Raw genomic sequence first — 18355 nt, forward strand, 5'->3', positions numbered from 1 at the left:
TGAAGAGATTGAAGTGATTTTTAAAAGGGCTTAATTTTAAACTTGTATAAGCTTAAAAATAATGAAAAGAATAAGGCTAGTGATCATATAATTGTGTATAAAATGGCTGCAAAATCTGATTTTAAACTTCCACAGCACATTTTAATGTGTTTACATCATACTATCACCAAGGTTTGACTGTTCTTGTTAATATTGTTTGCCATTGGATGCTAGCTTCCTTGCAGGGAGGGTATGTATTTTTGGCCTGAATCATTGGGCTGCAAATAACCAGAATGACTGCAGTAAGAAGAGGTAACATTGCTTAATTGTTCAAAGCATGTTCTGCTGAATAAAAACCCAAGAGACTGCAGATTTTTGAATCTGGAGGGGAAAAAAAACCAAACTGCTGGAAGAACTCAGTGGATCCCGCAACATCTCTGGAAGTAAAAGAATGGTTAAGTTTCAGGTCAAGACTGAATCAGGACTGAGAATCCAGAACAAAAAAAGGAGAGAGAGGAAGTTAGGGACAGAGGCTGGTATGTGATGGTGAAATCAGACAAGGGAGGGATGATGGGCAGATGCATCTGGATAGGTATGTGGAAGATGGGTTACCTTAAGTTGAAGTTGGAAAATTCAATGTTTGGATGACTGGCTTGTTGGCATTGTTCACCTTTTCCATTCCTCCTCTTCTCACCGAAACCCATTACCCTCTCCAACTTGGTTTCATCTGTCCATTGCTTTCACAGATTCTTGACCCGAAGTGATAACCACCTCTTTGCTTCCACGCCAGTTGCTTGACCCACTGAGTTCTTCCAGCAGTTTTGTTGTTTGCTCTTGCTGAATAAACTTGAGTTAATAATTGTATTGGTTGATAATAACTTATCAGTGCAGTGAAATAGCACTGTGCAACAGAAGGGATGTGTGGTTGTTCAGGCTGCCTGTTCAAATGTCCAGCTGGCTGTCTCTCATTCTTGCTCTGATTTTGGAGAGGAAAATGTATTCCTGCTTGCAGCCTATTTTTCCAACTGAGTATATTTTATAACACTGAAGTGGAAACTTGAGAGATTAAACTTCCAATGGCCTGAAGGACTTCTCCTAACACTAGAATGAAGGAAAAGCATATGATTTAAATGGGAAAAATGTGCTCACTGTATCACTGTTTGCCAATGCAGGGCTGACCTGCTGAGTTTTCCAACATTTAATTTCTTGGTCAACAATGAAATGAAGTGATAGTACTTGCTACTGACCTTAAAGATAGTTTACTGAAATGAGTTAGCAATCTGTGTCCTGGGGATTTTTTTCTGGACATTGGTTGCCATCAGCCACCAGTCACAAGTCGCCCATCCATCTAGCAGTTGCAAAATTATCAGAACAATGACGTTGAAAAATTCCCACAGATAACAAAGATATTTTTAATAAATGTCTTTTAATAAATTACAGTGCAAAATAAACAGAGGAACACGTGTAACAATAAAAGTTAAAATGTAAAAGTATGTAAAATGCAAAATAATGTTTTAAGATCCTTAATATTTTGACATTTCTCTCAGGGAATTATAATCAAGGTCCTGAAGATTTATTTTGGTACCAGGGAGTGATTACGTTTCAGAACACCACCAACAAGGTCACAATTATTCATGGGCAAACTCCTTATGCAATAAAGCATAACATTTCTAGGCTGCTTTTACAATGTGACAATGTCCATAAATACCCAAAGTTCTTATCAATTCACTGATTACAGCAGAGGAGGTTGTGAAACAAAGCAGCTTGTGGAAGAGTAGAGAATCACTGAAACGAACTTTGGATTTTGTCATTTAGATAGATGTCTGCGTGATTGAGAGGTTTCTGATGGCTTTGCAGAACAATTGGGATGAATGTTAATGTTTTTATACATGCATCTGCAACACTTGCACCATAAGCTATGACAGCAAGGAGTATACTGTATAGAACATGTTGAATGGATGTAGGAAATGGGTATGCTTGCATGGGTGTAATTTTGCATGCAACAAAACCCGTTATTTATGTACATTCTGATTATTCCGACAATTAGGCTAAATATATCAGTTTTTTGGTCAGATTAATTCTTGTCTCAAAAATAATTTATTATGAAATTATTGCAAATAGTAGAATTCACTGCTCTATCGCTTGCAAGCAATGCATCATACATGTTTTTCATGAAAAATGCAAGCAGATGTACTTATGCCAATCATTTATTTCCATGATATTGATAGTTACAAGTGAAAATACTTTTGATACACTATCACATAACTGAATTAATTTTTTCAATTTAATGAATTTAGGCTCTCATTTAATTATTATGATAATATGCTTAAAAAGCACAAACCTCCGTGGAATAGAATTGCAAGAAACTAAGTCAATTATCCATATTTAAGTAGCCTAAAATATATTGATGTGGAAACTGTTTCCTTGAATTTTTGTTCATCATTGAGTTGCTCTCAGTGATTAAATATTCTCTGGAATAGGTTGCACATTATTTTAATCACAGCTGTTCTGGTCACCTTACACAGCTAAACTGCCTAACACTCATTACTGTCTCACAAAGGCAAGTTGGGTGAGGTCAGGGTAATCAATAAAAAGGAAAAGTCCATTCCATTTTCCTGTTAATTATAGCATTTCTGGTGTTACAGCCTCTACATTTCTGATATTATCTTTTGTTTAATATTGTTTGTCAGTGTTTGTACATCATAAAGCCTAAAGGGTTAAAGATGTATGTCACCAAAATCAATAATGATCCCTACACAGGAAATCAAATCATTATGTGGATCAACATTGTCTGAATTGACTTATTCTATTTTTCCTATTTACCTAGCAGCCATGGTACTCTAGGGATCCTAGAGCATGAATTGAGCACAAATTATGTAGAGTTGCAAACACCAATGCAAGTATTTCATGTTACAAGCAAGCACATCTTGTAGCCAGAGGATGTGCTTTGACTGTGCATTCTTCAGGGGACTTTAAAGCTACTTCTACTTGGGGATTTTAAAATATTTTTAATCATGAATTAATTCCAAAGCAGGCTTATTATTTGTCTCAGACATATCGAGAAGTTGTTATTGTTGCATGACTCCTTCTGTATCCGCTGATCATTGCTTTTACTATATAGTATGTTGTTTTATGCGGATTAGCAGTTGATTCCAATTTTGTCACAATTAACTACGCTCATGTAATTGAGGCTAATAGAAGTAGATCGCAATCCCCTGCCAATGCACTCTATTTCATAATCTAATGACAGCAGAGATCTGACAAAACAAGTTGAAGCGTATGTTTTAAGAAATATTTGCTGTCACTTAGTGTTCTGTGTGTACAGCATCCCTTTTTTCCCTCCTTAAATCTTTGATACTGTTGTCATGCATGCTGACAAAGGTTCAGCACTGCTCTAATTAGCCTCAAGGAACTGTTTGGAGTCGGAGATTTTTTTTTGGAAGAATTCCATGCATTAAATTGACCCTTCTGCATGTCCCCCTATTATTCATAAGTTGATCTCTGATAACACTGTGCAAGCTCTGCTGGATGCTGGTAGCAGTACATCAGTAGCTGGCAGAGATGTAGCCTAAATTTGGAACATTTATCTTCTTATGCTCTGTAGTCAGCCAAACTAGGGAGCTAATAAAATCACAATCAAAGCAGGCTCTCCGGAATTTGAAAGACCTTCTGATATTCTGGCAACACATCTAGATGGCAATTTGCAGCTAGTAGGAGGTTAGGGTAGAAAACTGCCTTGAAGCTAAAGGGTGCGCCAAATATTCTCCTTTTTTTCCCTAACTGGAGGAGGAAAAGGGGAAAGCCTTGAACAGTTCTCACTGGCCCTAATCACCATAACAGCCTCAGCTGCCCCTTGGATCCCCTGCCAGGTCCCTATCATCTTCTGATCAAATATTAATGTGTGATACTCTGCTTGCTCGCTAATCCAAAGCCAATTAATATTATCTGTCAATTATTTACAGATCCTGAGGTGCGGAGGCAATTCCCTGAAGACTTCAGCGACCAGGTTTGGAATGCGTAATTAACTTTTTTTACATGGCAAAATTTATTTCCAAGTCACTCAAGATACCACTGCTGTTCAGTTTAATGAAGGAGACAAATGAATTTTTTGGGGGAAGAGATGGGGGTGATAATTAAGAGCCACTGATGAAGATGATGATGCCATTGACAGTTTGAAAAGATATACAGTAGGAAGCAAAATTTGTAATCTTGCATGATAATTTTTAAAGCTACTCTATGAAGTAAAGCACATGCCAATGTATGTGAACAAAAGATAAAGTAGGTGTTTAGGTTTTCTTTGTGCCCACTTCTAGGCAATAGTGTGAAAATAACAAATTGGAAATACAAAGAAAGGAGCATCAGTGATATCTGAAATTTATGAAACCTAATACATGATTATATGCCTTATAATTTTTCTAACCAGATCTCTTGATGGCAATTTTGAAAAGATGCTGCTTATTATGGTATGGTTATATGGTTACCCCTCCGTAAATCTTCGTCCGCGAAGCCAAGCCAAAGAAAAGATATGGTTATTGTATTGACTATCCGATTAGGTTAGGTATACATAGATGCAAGTTTACTGTAAAAATGTTTCTAAACCGAATTTCTTTTGAACCCTGTGTTATTATATTTTCAACACTCTGAAGAGTGTTCAATACTGAAAGGGGCTCCATCATTGCCCTGCATTAGGATATTTTTGTGTTAACGGATAGGAGTTTGAGAGTACATATTATGAGGATCCATGTATTGACCATCCCTTAATTATCCTTAAAATGTAGCTTTATTCATTTTATTTTAAGAGTCAACCTCGTTAGTGATTCTGGGATTATTTGATACATAATCTCCAGAGTGAGCAAGGGAAGTATATTCTTCCTCTGTAAGGTGTTAATGAATCAGATGGGTTTTATGACAATTCAGAAGAGTTGTTCCAAATTTATGTAATTCCCCAATACATTAGTCTGTGCATACATGTGCTATTTGATCCATCATCATTTTCTATGGGAATGGCCAGAGTTGCTTGATTCATTCCCTTTTCTCACAGGATGAGTAAATATGAAACTCCATTATAGTCAGCAGTTCATTCTTGACATTATTTAACTCTCCCTCTCCACCTCCAATTAAATCCTTTTGATCCTTCAGGTCTGCCATTGTTCCTCACTATTCTAGCATTGTTCTACAATTTAAAGATAAACCCCAACTTGTTTTCTTTTTAACAAATCCTCTTTAAATTTATCTTGCTTGTCTTCACAACCTTCATTTCTTGGCAAGACAAATGAAGATCACTGGTCATTAAGATTGAGACCATGCAACTGACAGCATTGGCTACTTTCCTCCTAACCTCTTAACCATGGAGCCACACATCCAACCACCTGCTGCAGCCCTAAATTTGTATCTTACTCAGTTGTTCTCCTTTCCCCTGTCTTGCTAACTCCAAGCCAGTCTTATAAATGACACCACTTCATTGCTCCCTTGACCTAGTTTACAGAAACTCTTGTATACTAATTTCCTTCCCTGAACTTGTGTTACCCATGGAAATCTCTGTCTAGGGGGGGTCACTTTGCCAATTAAAATCCCTTCTGAGGGCCAGTTTTGGGAGGGCAAAAGTCCTGAATTGTTTTGAGAGATCCTGTAAGAATACAAATAAGAGCAGGCCATGATTTCTTAAGCCTGTTTTACATTTGATAATGTAATGGCTAATCTGATTGGAACTTCAACTTCATATTTCTTTTACCTACTTTGTCAAGAATCTGATTGCTTTAAAATAAACAAAATCTTTGCTTCCACTTTGAGGGGAAAAAAGCTCCAGAAAGAGAAAGAAAATGTCTAATTTCTGTCTAAAATAGCCAAACTCATATGTTTGAACAGTGATCCAAGCTCTAGATTCTTCCACTGGAGGAATTATTCTCTGAACGTCTTCCTCAGAATATTGCATATTTCAATCAATTTTCTGAACTCCAGTGGATACATATAGCATGTCTAAACTTTCCCAATAAGGCATTTGCTCCATTTCAGTTCTTGGTCCTCTAAACCTTCAGCTTCCAGTGCATGAATATCTTTCCTTGAATAAGGACACCAACATTGTACATGGTGCTGCAGATATGTTCTCACCAGTACCCCATTCTTGCTGATAGAGTGAACTCATGGAGTCTGACAATGGAATGTCAAGATCCTCCATTTTGCAAGCAGATTATTTGGAGCTCAATCTGTGACAGGTGAAACTTGTAGATTCAGTGACTCGGTCTGTTTTAGTGAAGTGGAAGTCTTGAAGGATTTGGTACGTTTAAGGTATTGTATATCTTTCTAAATTTAGTTAATTGGGTTGTGAACTTCAATGTACAGTATTTCAATGTATCTAATTATATTAAGTAGTTTGTAGTGCATGTGCTTTAATTTATTTCATGATGTTATCAATTAAATAATTTCATTTTTCAATTAATTATATTAAAATTGCCATTCCTTGTTTTTATTTCATGTGTGAATATCAGAGGATAACAAAGTCTGTTGTAATTTTTAACATTTGTTGTTGCCCAATTCTGTGCCAACTATGGTCATATATCTTCAGGTTAGGGCTTGCTGTTTTTGACAGGAAGCTCCTGGTCTTCTGAGGACTTTCTCGATGCAAAGCTGGCTTTGAGTTTAGGTTGCTGCTGCAGGTAAGTGTAGTGGGAGAGCAGTAAACACTGGCAGCTTGCTACTCATTGAGATGTACTATCCAGATATAGCTCTATCTGCATCTCAGGGAAAAGTTTTAGCTTTTACTACACTGATGGGCAGATGAGCAATTTTACTGAAATGAAAGGATGATTCTTCACCTTACATGATATAATGCCTTACTTGAGCTAGGAGAAAATTAGATACAATATTAAAGATGTGGAGCCCATTCTTGGAATATTATTATGATTGGAAGAATTAAGAACTCTGAAGAGTCCAGGAGTTTGCCGTCCGATGCCTGAAGGTTGTTATCTGATCCCAAACTTCCTTTTGCATTACTAACGGTAACCTTGATTAGAGGGGGGGGGGTAGATTAGTTTTAGTTTTATGGGTATTTTTTTTCCATTTTTCTTTTTTTAACTCCTAATTTGGTTCCTGGGTTTAATTATATACCTTAAAAATATGTTAATTGTTTTGTTTTTCATATGAATAGGCAACTGGCTAATACTGTTATTATTCTTTCTGATTTTCTTTACATGTATTTGAGATGACTGGTTATATATTTCATTGAATTTTGCATGCAAGTTTATAGATTAATCAATAAAAATATTTTAAAAAGATAAGTATTGGATCACGTTGTGCACCATTGTAATATGCTGCTCACAGCTCCATTTTCTCAGGCCAAAAAGCATTCTGCAAGGAACTCGGCAGGTCAAGCAGCATCAGAGGGAGAAAAAGATTTGTCGACGTTTCAGTCAGAACTGTCATTGAGATTCATAGGCATTAACAATTCCTTTTCTCCTTCTGATGCTACTCGACCTGCTGAGTTCCTCCAGCAGATTGTTTTTTGCCCCAGATTCCAGATCTGCAGTCTCTCGTGTATCTTCCTTTTCTCAGGTAATTTTTTTTGTGGAAAGAATCTTGTTCTTCTTGAATGCTATTATTACTGCATACCTTAAAACATTTTCCCCTTTGGTCAACATTATTACAGACTTTCCTTCCAATTCAGCCCTTTAACAGTGGCAACCTTCCAAATTCAAGTCAATCTTCACCCAGAGCTCAAAACATTCAATGCAAATTAACACTATGTTGCTGTTCTGCAAGGATGATGAATTATTTCTAACATTGACTTAACCAGGAATACAAAATCTAGTAAGAAATTGTGTACCATATTTTAAGGATAGATTCATGAACACAAATGACCCGAATTCTGACCACCATAAAGAGGGTGGTGCCATGCATTGATGTCCTATTTTAGAAAGGGAATACAATTCACTAACCTTAAGTATCTCAATTGTTCAGACAGGGCTGAAGACAGGATACATACAAAAATGTTTAATTAGAAAAAGATGCATTTTTCAGTTGTCATGTGAATAAAAGGAAGTAAGTTCATGGAGAAGGGAGAATTTACATTTATTCGATTATAATTTGGTTTTATATATAGCAGCAGCAAACAATGTATTAGATTATGGCTAATATAATTAAATAATATATTGCATAAATAACATTTCCTATATCACCTTTTTATGTCTTGAACTTTCCAAATGAGTCTTCATCTTGAGAAATATAAATAAAGCAAGTATTTATAATGTGTGCATTGGAGCTTGGCATCAGTGGTAAGATAGCCTAATCATGGATGCATAAGAGCAACTTTTCATCTGTAAGCTTTGACAGAGGTTTGAAATTCCTTGAGCTCATTTGACCTTCTGATGTCATTTGAAGCTTCTCTTCTGTTTGCTGTACTATAAAGTATACAAGTCCTTATTACTAAGCAAACTTCACTTTAGTTTTCTTCATGTTTTTCATGTTTGTATGAACCACTTCCATTTAAGTATTTCTGAATTAATTTCTCTCAAACAAAATGCATACACCTTAATAAAGGTGTATAGTCACATTTGACATTCACAACCTGTCTCTATTTGTCTGAACATTTACTGTGGTTTTCCACTTAATTGGAAAATGGTGGCTTTCTTTTCGGGCAGAAAAGCCGATTCATGGGTTTGTCTGATGGAAGTAAACTTTCACTGAATCGTGGCTATATAACTGCCAAGAGAAAAAAAAAGACTTAAAAAAAAATGTACAACATGAAAAGATGACTACAAAATATGATTTTTTTTGGGCTTGTTTGTGGGTAAAATAAATTTTAGATGTACTGTAGTCTTTGCAATGGATCAGAGGCTTCTGTTGGTGCTGCTACTACCAGTAAAATTTTATTCCTAAAGGTCTTTATGCTACTGTGGGGACTCTGTCACAAATTATTGTGGCTTGATCCTTTAGAAACACAAAAAGCATGTTAGATCGGCATCTGTGACTGACTAATGATGGTCGGGCTTTTGGCTTCCCTTGAGCCACAAAGCTATTGCTGCCTTTAGAGAGGAAAAAGCATAAGAAGAAAGGGGAGGGATGAAAGGGAGTCACAAATCTGTGGCCTCGGAGATGTATGACCGCTAGGCTGGTTGTCTGCATGGCATGATAATCCATTTTGATCTCCTCAGTCTTAATTGTCTGCTAAAGACAAATGGGCAGTAAAAGTTCATCAGTTTCATCTTTGCTTCTCATTTATGGGCAGAATAAATGAGGCATCATGACAGAAGAAACCTTTCTTTTTGACACGGAAGTAATGCAGACCTGATGTGTTATTAAAAGTCTTTCTCCCTCATTATTTCAGACTCTTAATGTTGATAGATCTCAGTGTTTCATGAAAAATATAATCTGAAATGTAAATAAGCTGCCCGATACAAAGAGATGATGTAACAAATGAGCTTTCACTTTGTAGAAATCTTGCTTATAATAATTTACTCTGATATTTTTACACCAATAGTAGTTTAACACATTTCAATCCTTTTTTGAGCATTTTTTGTGAACGATATTACATATTTAAAGATGATTTGAAAGGAAATTGCTCACAGGAGTGGAAGATGATTTGATTGGTCTTGTAGTTCATTTTATTACTTTGCTTTTCTTCTGTAGCTGAAAGTATGAAGGAGGACATTTTAAAGTGAATGTGAATATTTTAAACACTTAACATGGTCAAGATCCAATTACTGAGAAAGATGGGTCTAAATGTGTGTTCAATTTTTTTTTTATAATATCAGGATCGTGTTTATTAGTATAAAGTTTAAAGCATCAGTATTAAACAGTTTTTGAAAATAGATCCTGAGCATTATTAATAATCTTTCTCCGATGGATTAGTGATGTTCCTCCCCTACAAATGATGATATTTGCCTATGCACAGACTGATTTGTTGTTTTCACTAGACAGTCAAGCAAATTTGGACAAATACAGCATCTTTTGGCAGAACAAGGTCATCAATTTGGAGGTCCTGGGGCATGGTGAGCCCATCAGCATGCATTCATTTTTAACCCAATGTTATTTCATCACATGCCTTGGGTGGTTGACAGCTTTATTCCCATGGATATCCTGTACAATGAAATGGATACTGGGTCATAAAGTGCTGGACATCCATTCTTTTGCTACAAGGACAGCTGGAAGCAAGATATGAAGATGGCAGGCAACAGGGAGATATGTTCAGGATTATGCTGGAGGGCACTTGAGGCCAGTGCGGCAAAGACTTCTAGGTCAGTGAGGAGTTCCTGAGGCAATGTTCATTAGAAAGTTTAGTATCAAGACACCAACCGTTATTCCACCAGACAGAAGTTCAAGTCATGCCAAAAAACACTTGGAAAGTCAACCATACTAAACCACCAAAAATAGATGTCAAGGGAAAGATTATTAACCATTATTAACCATATAATATAACCATATAACAATTACAGCACAGAAACAGGCCAGCTCAGCCTGTTTCCATGCTGAATACCATCTCCCACCTGGTCCCATTGACCCATAACCTTCCACCCCTCTCTCGTCCAAATACCTATCCAACATTTCCTTAAATATTAAAATTGAGCCCGTATCTACCACTTAGGCCGGAAGCTCATTCCACGTTCCCACCACCCTCTGAGTAGAGAAAATCCCCCCTCATGTTTCCCCCTTCACTCTCAATCTGTGCCCTCTTGTTTGAATCTCCCCCTCTCTCAATGGAAAAAGCCTGTCCACATTGACGTCATCTATCCCCTTCAGAATTTTAAATACCTCTATCGAATCACCCCTCAATCTTCTACATTCCAGGGAGTAAAGTCCCCGCCTGCTCAACCTTTCCCTATAACTCAAACCTTGAAACCCAGGCAACATTCATGTCAATCTCCTCTGCACTCTCTATTCTGATTATATTCTTCCTATAATTTGGTGACCAAAACTGCACACAATATTCCATATTTGGCCTTACCATTACCTTATACAACTTCAACATGACATCCCTACTTCTGTATTCGATACTGATTTATGATGACCAACATACCAAATACTATTTTCACCACCCTATCTACATGTGACTCCACTTTCAGGGAATGATGTACCAGAATTCCTAAATCCCTTTGTTCTACTGCACTCCTCATTGGTTTGCCATTTAACGTGTATGACCGTTGCTAATTAGTCCTACCAAAATGTAGCACCTCACGTTTTTCAGTATTAAACAGATAGTCATCTTTCAGCCCACTCTTCTAACTGTCCGATATCCCACTGTAAACTTTTTTAAAATAATTTTTTATTTTTCACACTGTGAATGATATCAACCAAAATATGTACAAATGTTTCTCATTAAATTTACACAGTGGCATTTTCTCCCTTTTTTCCCCTTTCCCTCCCTCCCCTCTTCCCACCCCCTTCCAAAACCCATAAATATTCAACATATACAACGCAATAAAACTATGAAACAATATCTTCACACAAAGGAAAATAAACAAGAAAAATGCATAATCTATTTGTTACACACTGAATCTAGTTGTTTTGTCTTCTTATCATTTTAGAGGATGGAGGTCCTAGGCAAGCTCTTTCTGTTATGTTCCATGTATGGTTCCTAAATTTGTTCAAATAACGTGACTTTATTTATTAAATTATATGTTATTGTTTTCCAATGAAATACATTTATTAATTTCCGTGTACCATTGCTGTATTCTCAGGCTCTCTTTCATTTTCCAATTTAACATTATACACTTTTTTGCTACTGCTAAGGCTATCATAATGAATCTTTTTTGCGCTTTATCCAATTTGAGACCTAATTTTTTTACTTCTTATGTTAATTAAAAGAAAGAGCTCTGGATTATTTCGTATGTTATTTTTTTGTGATTTTATTTAATATCTGATTTAGTTCTTCCCAATACGTATTCACTTTCGTACATGCCCAAATTGCATGTACTGTTGTTCCCATTTCCTTCTTACAGTGAAAACATCTATATGATAATGTTGAATCCCATTCTTTTAAATTTTGAGGAGTGATATATACCGTGTAACCAATTATACTGTATCGTGCATAATCTTGTGTTTATTGTATTCTTCATCGTTCCAGAACATAACTTTTCCCATACTTCATTTTTTATTTTTATGTTTAAGTCCTTTTCCCACTTCTTTTTAGGTTTATAGTTTATTTCATCATTTTCCTTGTCTTGCAGCTTAATGTACATGTTTGTTATAAATCTTTTAATTATCATTGTGTCTGTAATCACATATTTAAAGCTGCTTCCTTCAGGTAATCTCAATCTTTTTCCCAATTTATCCTTTAAATAAGCTTTCAATTGATGATATGCAAACATTGTACCGTGAGTTATTCCATATTTGTTCTTCAACTGTTCAAATGTTAATATATTATTTCCCAAAAAACAACTTGCTATTCTTTTGCTTCCTTTTCTCTTCCATTCTCTAAAGGAAAGGTTATCTATTGTAAAAGGGATTAGTGGATTTTGTGTCAATAATAATTTTGGTATTTGGTCATTTTTTTTTCCTTTCTTAGTGAATCTTCTTCCATATATTGAGTAAATGATCCAGTACTGGTGAGCTTTTATATTGCACCAGCTTTTCATCCCACTTATAAAGTACATGTTCCGGTACCTTCTCCCCTATTTTATCTAGTTCTATCTTCGTCCAGTCTGGTTTTTCCCTTGACTGGTAAAAATCTGATAAATACCTTAATTGTGCTGCTCTATAATAATTTCTAAAGTTTGATAACTGCAAACCACCTTGGTTATACCTCTCTGTTAATTTATCTAATGCTACTCTCGGTTTCCTCCCTTTCCACAAGAATTTCCTTATTATTCTCTTTAGTTCATTAAAAAAAAATTCTGTTAAGGGAATTGGTAACGTTTGAAATAAGTATTGTATCCTTGGGAACACGTTCATTTTAATGCAGTTTACCCTCCCTATCAATATTAGCGGTAATTCTTTCCAATGTTCTAAGTCTTCTTGCAATTTCTTTATTAGTGGCTGATAATTTAATTTGTACAGGTGGCTTAAGTTATTATCTAACCTGATACCTAGGTATCGGATTGCCTGTGCTTGCTATTTAACTGGTGATTCTTTTTTAAATTCTGTCTAATCTGCGTTACTCATTGGCATCACTTCACTTTTATTTGAGTTGATCTTGTACCCCGATATTTCTTCAATTTCTTGTGTAATTCTTTTATTGTTATCTCTGGTTCTGTTAGGTATACTATGATGTCATTGGCAAATAAGCTGATTTTATACTCCTTATTTTTATCCCTTTTATTTTATTTTCTATTCTTATCAGTTCTGCCAAAGGTTCTATTCCTTCTCCCCCCAGCACCCTAGAAAACACTTTTTTTTACACATATATATCAAAGCTCTCTTTTTGCCCCCCTTACTCCCTTCCTTCCCTTCTCTTTTCCCTCTTTAGTTCTTTACATATACATTGTTTTTACATCTTTATATATACTTTATCGCCGTTCTTCATTCTTGTTGCATCTCTTCATTTCTTCTGTCCTGTAAATGTTTTGTAAATTCTTGTGCTTCCTCCGGACCTGAGAACAGTCTGTTTTGCTCCCCGGGTATAAATATTTTAAGCACAGCTGGATGTCTTAATATGAATTTGTAACCATTTTTCCATAAAATCGTTTTCACTGTATTAAACTCCTTCCTCCTCTTTAAGAGTTCAAAACTTATGTCTGGGTAAAAAAAATATTTTTTGACCCTTGTATTCCAATGGCTTATTATCTTCTCTAACTTTATTCCTTGCTCGCTCCAGTATATTTTCTCGTCATATATCTCAAAAATTTTACTAAGATGGATCTTGTTTTTTGATGTGTCTGTGGTTTCGGAGCTTGTGCTCTGTGTGCCCTTTCTATTTCCTTTGCTTCCTGCATTTCTGTCATTCCCAGGACCTTCAGGATCCATTCTTTTATAAATTCTTCATGTCTGTGCCTTCTTCACCCTCCTTCAGGCTCACTATTTTTATGTTGTTTCGCCTACTATAATTTTCCAGCATATCAATTTTCTGAGATAACAACTCTTGTGTCTCTTTAATTTTTTAAAATCACTTTCTTCCAATTTTTCTCTTAAGTCATTTACTTCCATTTCTACAGGTGTTTCCCACTCTTCCTCATTCTCTGCTCTTTTCCCTATTTCTGTCATGACCAGCTCTAAACTTTGCATTTTATCTTCTGCTGTTTTCATTTTCCTTTAATTGCACTAAATTCTAATGATAACCATTCTTTTAGTGATCTCATTTGTTCTTCAAAAAAAGCTTTATCTATATTCTGTCCATCATCCCAGTGAAAACTTTGATAACCTTCTTCACTGTCCACAACACCACCAATCTTCGTATTGTCTACATACTTAATAATCCATTTTACCACCCTTTCATTTAGATCATTAATATATATGACAAACAACAGTGGACCCAGTACTGATCCCTGAGGCACTCCACTACTCACCGGCCTCCAATTTGACAAACAATTTTCCACTACTCCCTGGCATCTCCCATCCAACCATTGTTGAATTCATTTCTCTGCTCAACATTAATACCTAATGCTTGAACCTTCCTAACTAACCTCTTATGGGAACCTTGTCAAAAGTCTTACTAAACTCCACATCGACAACATGCACAGCCTTCCCCTCATCAACCTTCGTAATAACCTCCTTGAAAAACTCTTTAAGATTTATTTAACATGATCTATCATGTGCAAAATTGTATGGACTACTCCTAATCAATCCCTGTCTTTCCAAATAATTGTATATACCATCTCTAACAACACTCTCCATTAATTTATCCATTAATTTACCAACATCAGACTTGCAGGCCTATAATTACCAGGTTTACTTTTATATCCTTTTTTAAACAGTAGAACAACATGAGCTATCCTCCGGCACCTTGTCTGTGGCCAGTGACATTTAAATATTTCTGTCAGAGCCACCACTATTTGTAATTAGTGCCAATTCATGCTTTAAGCTCATCCACCTTTTGTACCTTGCTCCTTGCATTGAAATATATGCAGTCTGTTTATATTTGTCTTCCCCCCCCCACACACTCCTTTGATTATCATCTACTTTTACCACTCCTCCCCCCCCCCCCCCCCATTAACTTTAACATTCTGGTTCCTCTCTCCCTTCAAATCTAGGTATTCCTCTGCCCTAATCTCGACAATCTCATTCTGACTCTCATCCCTCTGATAAACTAAAGCCTCCCCCACCTTTTCTAATCTTTTTCCTGTTTCTGTGTGACCAGCTTTATTCTACTCACTTTTTCTTCTGTACTTTTCATTTCACTAAATTCTAATGTCAACCATTCTTTTAATGCTCTCATTTGTTCTTGAAAAAAAATTTGATCTATATACTATCCATCTATTTTACCTATTTTTCTATGCAGAGCTTGGTCTTCTTCTGTGTCTGCAACTGTGTTTGTGTCTTCTCTTCCTTGTATCTGTGTCTCTTCTGACTTTCTTGTTGAGTTGCTTGCCTCACTTTGCTGGGCTTCTTCTTGCTTGGCTTCTTGTTGTTGGTCCTCTTTTTCTGGGCTAGTCATCTGTTGAGCCTCCTGTTGCAGTTGTTCTTTCCTATCACTCCCTTTCCTGTCACTTTCCTCTTCTTCCAACTGAGAGCACTGGTGTCGGGCATCCCTCAGCTGGTCATGCTGTGTTTGCTCACTCCTCAGCTGGGCCCCCCTCCCGTCGGTGTTCTCTTTTTCCTTAGTGTGCGCACTGTGCATGCACGCTTTTGTTTGGCTCAGAGAGCCATTTTTGCAGTACAGCGGTCGGGAGGTCTGCGGGGTTGTCACCAACCTTGGGGTACGGGCTCTTTTCTCCATGATGGCTCCCTGTTTCTTCATGCAGGTAAGCCTTTCTCCTTTCTCTTCTGGCGTCTTTTCTTCTTTTTTTTCCCCGTTGTTTTTACTTTTTCCTTCTTGGGTGCCATTTTCTTTCTTTTCTACACAACTTTATCTTTTATTTGTTATGTTTTGTGTTTCTTGAACTTTGTATTTTCTTCACTTTATTTCTTCTTTTCTGGAGAGGCTAGTATTCTCCTACCGGCCACTACTCCATCACGTGACTCCTCAAACTAAACCCTCCCCAACAGCTCTAGCAAACCTGACTGCCAGGATATTGGTCCACCCGCCAGTTCAAAAGCAGCCCGTCCCTTTGTACAGGTCAGACCTTCCCCAGAAGAGATCCCAATGATCCACAAATATGAACCCATGCTACCTGAACTAATTCCTGTGTTTTATTGTAGGATTGATTCAACAATGCAAATTCAGATCCCAAATTCTCCTTTGGTTTATATTCTTAGTTGTTGCAAGCATGGAGGTCGTGTTAATGGGTTTCATTCCTGTGGAACATTTTACCTTCTGCAATACCTTAACAATGGCAAAAAAACCCTATTTACCTCAAAAGCCACATTCTTGGATTTTAAAAGGAGTAGTGAGTATTTAGTTGCACTGTAGTGGTACCGCACGGATGGCAGTCTCTTCAATCTGAGGCGCCTGCAAGCTCACACCAAGACACAAGAGAAACTTGTCCGTGAACTACTCTTTGCAGACGATGCCGCTTTAGTTGCCCATTCAGAGCCAGCTCTTCAGCGCTTGACGTCCTGCTTTGCGGAAACTGCCAAAATGTTTGGCCTGGAAGTCAGCCTGAAGAAAACTGAGGTCCTCCATCAGCCAGCTCCCCACCATGACTACCAGCCCCCCCACATCTCCATCGGGCACACAAAACTCAAAACGGTCAACCAGTTTACCTATCTCGGCTGCACCATTTCATCAGATGCAAGGATCGACAATGAGATAGACAACAGACTCGCCAAGGCAAATAGTGCCTTTGGAAGACTACACAAAAGAGTTTGGAAAAACAACCAACTGAAAAACCTCACAAAGATAAGCGTATACAGAGCCGTTGTCATACCCACACTCCTGTTCGGCTCCGAATCATGGGTCCTCTACTGGCATCACCTACTGCTCCTAGAACGCTTCCACCAGCGTTGTCTCCACTCCATCCTCAACATCCATTGGAGCGCTTTCATCCCTAACGTCGAAGTACTCGAGATGGCAGAGGTCGACAGCATCGAGTCCATGCTGCTGAAGATCCAGCTGCGCTGGATGGATCACGTCTCCAGAATGGAGGACCATCGCCTTCCCAAGATCGTGTTATATGGCGAGCTCTCCACTGGCCACCGTGACAGAGGTGCACCAAAGAAAAGGTACAAGGACTGCCTAAAGAAATCTCTTGGTCCCTGCCACATTGACCACCACCAGTGGGCTGATATCGCCTCAAAGCGTGCATCTTGGCGCCTCACAGTTTGGCGGGCAGCAACCTCCTTTGAAGAAGACCGCAGAGCCCACCTCACTGACAAAAGGCAAAGGAGGAAAAACCCAACACCCAACCCCAACCAACCAATTTTCCCCTGCAGCCACTGCAACCGTGTCTGCCTGTCCCGCATCGGACTTGTCAGCCACAAACGAGCCTGCAGCTGACGTGGACTTTTACCCCCTCCTTAAATCTTCGTCCGCGAAGCCAAGCCAAAGAAAAGTGGTATGTAAAGCAAAGATGAGAATAGCCAGTGAAGAGCCAATAAGGAGTGACCAGTGTATGAGTAGGAAGGATGTGAAAGCTATGGAGAGGGTGCAGAGGAGCTTTACCAGGATGTTGCCTGGATTGGAAAATGCGTCTTATGAGGCAGGGTTAGCAGCGATGGGACTTTTGTCTTTAGAGTGAAGAAGGATGAGAGGTGACAATAGAAGTCTACAAGATTCTGAGATGTATAGAAAGGTGGACAACCAGCACCTTTTTCCCAGGGCAGGAATAGCAAACACCTTTCTGTACAAAGTGAAGAGAGGAAAGTTTAGGGGAGACATTGGGGTAAGTTTTTTACCCAGAGAGTTGAGAGTGCCTGGAATGCCTTGCCAGCGGTGGTGGTGGAGGCTGAAATATTAGGGGCATTTAAAAGACTTTTGGACACATGAATGAAAGAAAAATAGAGTTAAGAGGTAGGAAGGAGTTGCCTCAGGATGTCCCTCTGGAATCGTGGCTGTGACCATTGTTCTTTGTCATCTACATCAGTGATCTGGATGATTATGTAATAATTGGATCAACAGATTTGCAGATGACACAAAGATTGGAGGTGCTGCTAGACAGTGAGGAAGGCTTTCAAAGTTTGCAGAGGGATCTGGACCAGATGGAAAACTGGGCTGAAATATGGCAGATGGAATTTAATGCAGGCAAGCATGTGGTGCTGCATTTTAGAAGGACAAACCAAAAAAAGACATACACTGTAAATGGTAGGGCACTGAGGAATGTGGTAGAACAGAGGGATTTGAGAATACAGATATGTAATTCTGTGAAAGTGTCATCACAGATAGTTAGGATTGTAAAGAAACCTTTTGGCATAT

At 37.7% G+C, this 18355-nt stretch overlaps 1 protein-coding gene and 1 long non-coding RNA gene across 10 annotated transcripts in view; one reads left to right on the plus strand and one right to left on the minus strand.

Annotated features, from left to right (window-relative positions):
* dennd1a (DENN/MADD domain containing 1A) overlaps window positions 1-18355 on the plus strand; it is a 536086-nt gene that overhangs the window by 148345 nt on the left and 369386 nt on the right. For all 9 annotated transcript variants that reach the window (XM_069888617.1, XM_069888520.1, XM_069888538.1 and 6 more), the window contains one exon: window positions 3942-3985. In XM_069888617.1, the coding sequence (XP_069744718.1) occupies window positions 3942-3985 (44 nt within the window). The remainder of the gene's footprint in view (window positions 1-3941; window positions 3986-18355) is intronic.
* On the minus strand, window positions 341-17978 carry LOC138738431 (uncharacterized). Its single transcript, XR_011341545.1, has 4 exons — window positions 17839-17978; window positions 9538-9600; window positions 1227-1327; window positions 341-1080 (listed from the first exon to the last, which is right to left on the minus strand). It is a non-coding gene; the product is annotated as an uncharacterized lncRNA (long non-coding RNA).

The sequence above is a fragment of the Narcine bancroftii genome, chromosome 1, assembly GCF_036971445.1.
Source record: "Narcine bancroftii isolate sNarBan1 chromosome 1, sNarBan1.hap1, whole genome shotgun sequence".
Lineage (NCBI taxonomy): Eukaryota > Metazoa > Chordata > Chondrichthyes > Torpediniformes > Narcinidae > Narcine > Narcine bancroftii.